The sequence below is a fragment of the Dysidea avara genome, chromosome 14 (assembly GCF_963678975.1).
Source record: "Dysidea avara chromosome 14, odDysAvar1.4, whole genome shotgun sequence".
Lineage (NCBI taxonomy): Eukaryota > Metazoa > Porifera > Demospongiae > Dictyoceratida > Dysideidae > Dysidea > Dysidea avara.
In genome coordinates, this window is record NC_089285.1 from 9,611,636 (window position 1) to 9,615,475 (window position 3,840).

The 3,840-nt window shown below is 39.2% G+C and overlaps 2 protein-coding genes across 2 annotated transcripts; one reads left to right on the forward strand and one right to left on the reverse strand.

Moving 5' to 3' along the window:
• The first annotated feature begins 893 nt into the window (after positions 1-893).
• Positions 894-2,003, forward strand: LOC136244059 (uncharacterized). The gene has a single exon (XM_066035581.1). It carries the CDS (start codon positions 894-896, stop codon positions 2,001-2,003), a length of 1,110 nt encoding a protein of 369 aa, XP_065891653.1.
• On the reverse strand, positions 1,963-3,381 carry LOC136244570 (uncharacterized). The gene is made up of 5 exons (XM_066036135.1): positions 3,034-3,381; positions 2,829-2,985; positions 2,635-2,784; positions 2,485-2,589; positions 1,963-2,437 (listed from the first exon to the last, which is right to left on the reverse strand). The coding sequence occupies exons 1-5, from the start codon at positions 3,244-3,246 to the stop codon at positions 2,067-2,069; spliced, it is 996 nt and encodes a 331-aa protein (XP_065892207.1). The 5' UTR covers positions 3,247-3,381; the 3' UTR covers positions 1,963-2,066.
• Between the last annotated feature and the right edge of the window lie 459 nt (positions 3,382-3,840).

The following is a 3,840-nucleotide window of genomic DNA, read 5'->3' on the forward strand; positions in this document are numbered from 1 at the left end:
CCCTATTACTACCATCTGTGATATTATTACCCGCTCGAAAAAAGCTGCTCAAAACAGGGCAAATTTTGGGTATCAGAAATGTATACACCCACTCAGTGATAGCTAGTGAACAGATGAACAATTGGTGCAAATTTTGTTTGCACAGCTGTAGGCACTGGGAAGTTATTACACAATGATTCCTTAAAATCGCCATATCTCCTAACAAAGCTTTGTGCGTCGAAGCCTTGTTTTGTCACAATTGTACATTGAGCTGCTTTCACACTATTATTCTATAGGGCTTTGTAAATCTGTTTGACACTATTAAAGGAAGCCATGCATCAGTAAATACAACTAGAATTGAATAGATGGTATGAATTCTACTAGCTATTGGATGTTTAAAGGCCTTTTCACATATAAAGCAGATTAGAAGTGGATTGAGTGTGGTTTGTGGTGAAGCCAGATTCAATGCACATAGAATGGTTTCACATAAAACCTAAAGTAAAGCGATTTAATTTGTTACTGAATTGTCACATGACACAATTATTATGTCACCACTCAGTGATAATTGCACTAGATTGCGCGTGAATAGTGTAGATTAATATGGCGGCACTGCTTATGCTTACCTCTTTAGCGCTATTTATGCTATGGAAAATTATTGATATGCGAAGAAGAAATATTTACAACAAACACAGAAGACAATGCTTGCTGCTCAAGAGGCTCAATGATCGAAAGAAGTGTGTTACAGAAAGAAGAAGACATAGAAGGCCAGTGAATGATCATTCTACTGTTTTGAATGCTTTCTTGTATGTTTTTACTCCTACACGTATAAACTGGTCTAGCTATTTGCAAATTGCAATTGTTTAACATGTACGTAGCTATGTGTAATACATAACTGTATATTTTTAAACTGTAGGATGTACTTGTTTGCTGCACTCTGTAACAAGAGAGTTATTCGTAGTGTGTGGGTTAAACCAAGGAGAACTGGATACTGGGATGCAGCCAAGAGAGGAATATTTGGAGATGAGTGGTGGATTGATAATTTGCGTATGAGCAAGGCAACGTTTATTAAACTCTGCACTGAGTTACAACCATACTTGAAGAAAGATCCGTGTAGAAGTCGTGCACCAATTGCTGTTGATCAGCAAGTAGCAGTAACCATTTGGAGACTGGCAACAAATGTTGAATATCGGACCATCAGTGCTTTATTTGGAATTGGCATTTCCACTGTATGTGAAACTGTACATCGAACATGTCACGCTATCTCTGAAAATTTATTGTCAAGATATATCAAGTTGCCACAAGAAGAGCAATTGAAGGAAATTATAAGAGAATTTGAAACCCTCTGGGGATTTCCTCAAACAGTCGGAGCAATCGATGGGTCACACATACCTATTTTGAAACCCCAAGAGTGTCCTTCAGACTACTACAATCGTAAAGGCTTCTATTCCATAATTGTTCAGGCTGTGGTAGATTCTCAAGGCAGGTTTATTGACGTCAATATTGGATGGCCAGGTAAAGTTCATGATGCTCGTGTACTTGCCAACTCTACAATTTATAAGAAATGTAATGATGGAACATACCTTCCTAACTGGAATAGGCATATTAACGAAGTTGATGTACCTTTGGTAATCCTTGGTGACCCTGCTTACCCACTGTTACCTTGGTTGATGAAACCATTTGCTGATACTGGTAACCTGACTAGGCAACAACAGCAGCAGTATAACTATAGACAAAGCAGAGCAAGAATGGTTGTAGAAAATGCTTTTGGCAGGCTAAAGGGAAGGTGGAGGTGTCTATTGAAACGAATGGATTATTTAAGTGTTGAAAGTGTTACGCATGTTGTAGCATCTTGTTTAGTTTTACACAATGTCTGTGAGATGAATGGTGATCGCTGTCGTCCAGAATGGGTTCATCATGATTCATTAACTCGAGGGGACACAACTTCACCTGCAGATGTCACGAGACATGCAACCCCTTCAGCTAACAACATACGAAATGCACTTAAAGACTATGTAAATCAGTAATTGTAACACACTAGTATTAATATTATCACATGCTAAAGATACAACTTATCACAAATACAATTCTTAATCAGAAGGTGGCTCCATAGTGCTGGTAGTAGCATCATGCTGTGTATCTGCGGCATTTGAGTAGTAGTGGTGGCCATATGGTGGATGAGCACTACTAGAATAGGAGGGAAAACCACCTGATGAATAACCTAGTGGTGGAAAATTCATGGCAGGAGATATGGCTTGTGCCATTTGCGTCATTACAGACTGAAACATAGACATCATCCGATCCTCTCGCTCCTCTTCCCGTTTTAAACGCCTCTCCTCCCGCTGTTCTTCCATTTCCATCCACTTTTTTGTTGCTTCCTCTGCTCTTTGTTCAGCCTTTTCATCAAATTTCATCAGCTTTTCTATAATGTCTGAAGTGTCTTTCCCTTTACGCTTGAGCCCTGTCAGTACAAACAATATGGCTGTATGTATGTACACAATAACATACTTTTTCCCCATGCCTTTTCTGATACTGTGGTAGTACTAGCACTTGCAGAAGCAGTAATGGTAGTGGTAGCATTTGTGTGTAGTGTTGAGGCTGTGGTACTTGTACCTATAAATTACATTTGAAATTACAGCAAGCTAAGTTATATGGTACCCAAATCCTTTGCTCCCTGCTGATCCTGTATTTGTTGATCACATCCTGCCATTTCACTATGTATACTGGAGGATAGCTCAGTAGAAGTGCTCTCTCTTGATGGAGAAGATGTTAACGAATTAACATATCCACTACCATCTTCCACATCTTCTGTTGATATGCTTATAACACACACAAATTTAAACTATTCTAACCATCCAGCAACTCCTTGGCACTTGCTGTAGTAACTCCAGAATTTTCCATAACTACTACAGGCTGTGATGTAGCCCTTGTAGCCAGAATGGCATCAATTTCTTCATAAAAAGGGCAGACAGTTCGTTTGTTACCTGTTTGCCTGTTCTTGTCCTTACCCTACCATGAAACCTTATGGTATAAACCAGAATTCAACACTCATTATACCTTTCTATACTTCTGAGTCAAGTTTTTGACCTTTGTACGGCATTGGTGCCACGTGTAAATGAACCCCTGCTCATTAAGCTTCTCTGCTATGTCTTCATATATAGCTTTATTGCGCGTAACAGAATCCAGTTTCTCTTGTACACTACTTTCTCCCCAAATTGCTATCAATGCACGGGTAGCATTATTAGTCCAGCCTGCAGCTGTTCCGGCCATTGTTCTTGCGCGAAATGTCTATGTTTGTCATGTGTACAGCGGCGTCCGTTGTATGGATGCGCATTCAATCCGCACAAACCACCTTGGTAAGTGGCTTCAGTTGATTGCGAATTGAAACCACATTGTGCTAATTCGCTTCTAATGTGAAACCTCTCAAAGCAGTTCTAATGCGCATTGAAATGTAATGTGAAAAGGCCTTATAATAGTACTGGACAATCTATATAGGGCAGTGATTAGGTAGATGATTTCTTAAAGCTGAAAAAAAAAGTGATGGGTATCAGCCAGGTAACATAACTCCTTATACTCACACCCTCATTAAACATATTCCTGGCTTCATTAGAGAACACAGGTCTATAATGTTGTTTAGTTGTCAAGGTAAGCTGCATGTTGTGGGATGAATAATGGCTTGCACTTGCAATTGATACAGGAGTCGAGAAGTTGAACGATGACACTAAAAAACTATTTTAGAAAAAGTAATAGGCATGAGCCAGCATCAGATATGCTAACTAAAAGTACAATACAAGCGAATTCATTACAGAAGAAAACGAGCATACACGTAAGTCATCATTAAATGTACACTACATAAAACTGTTC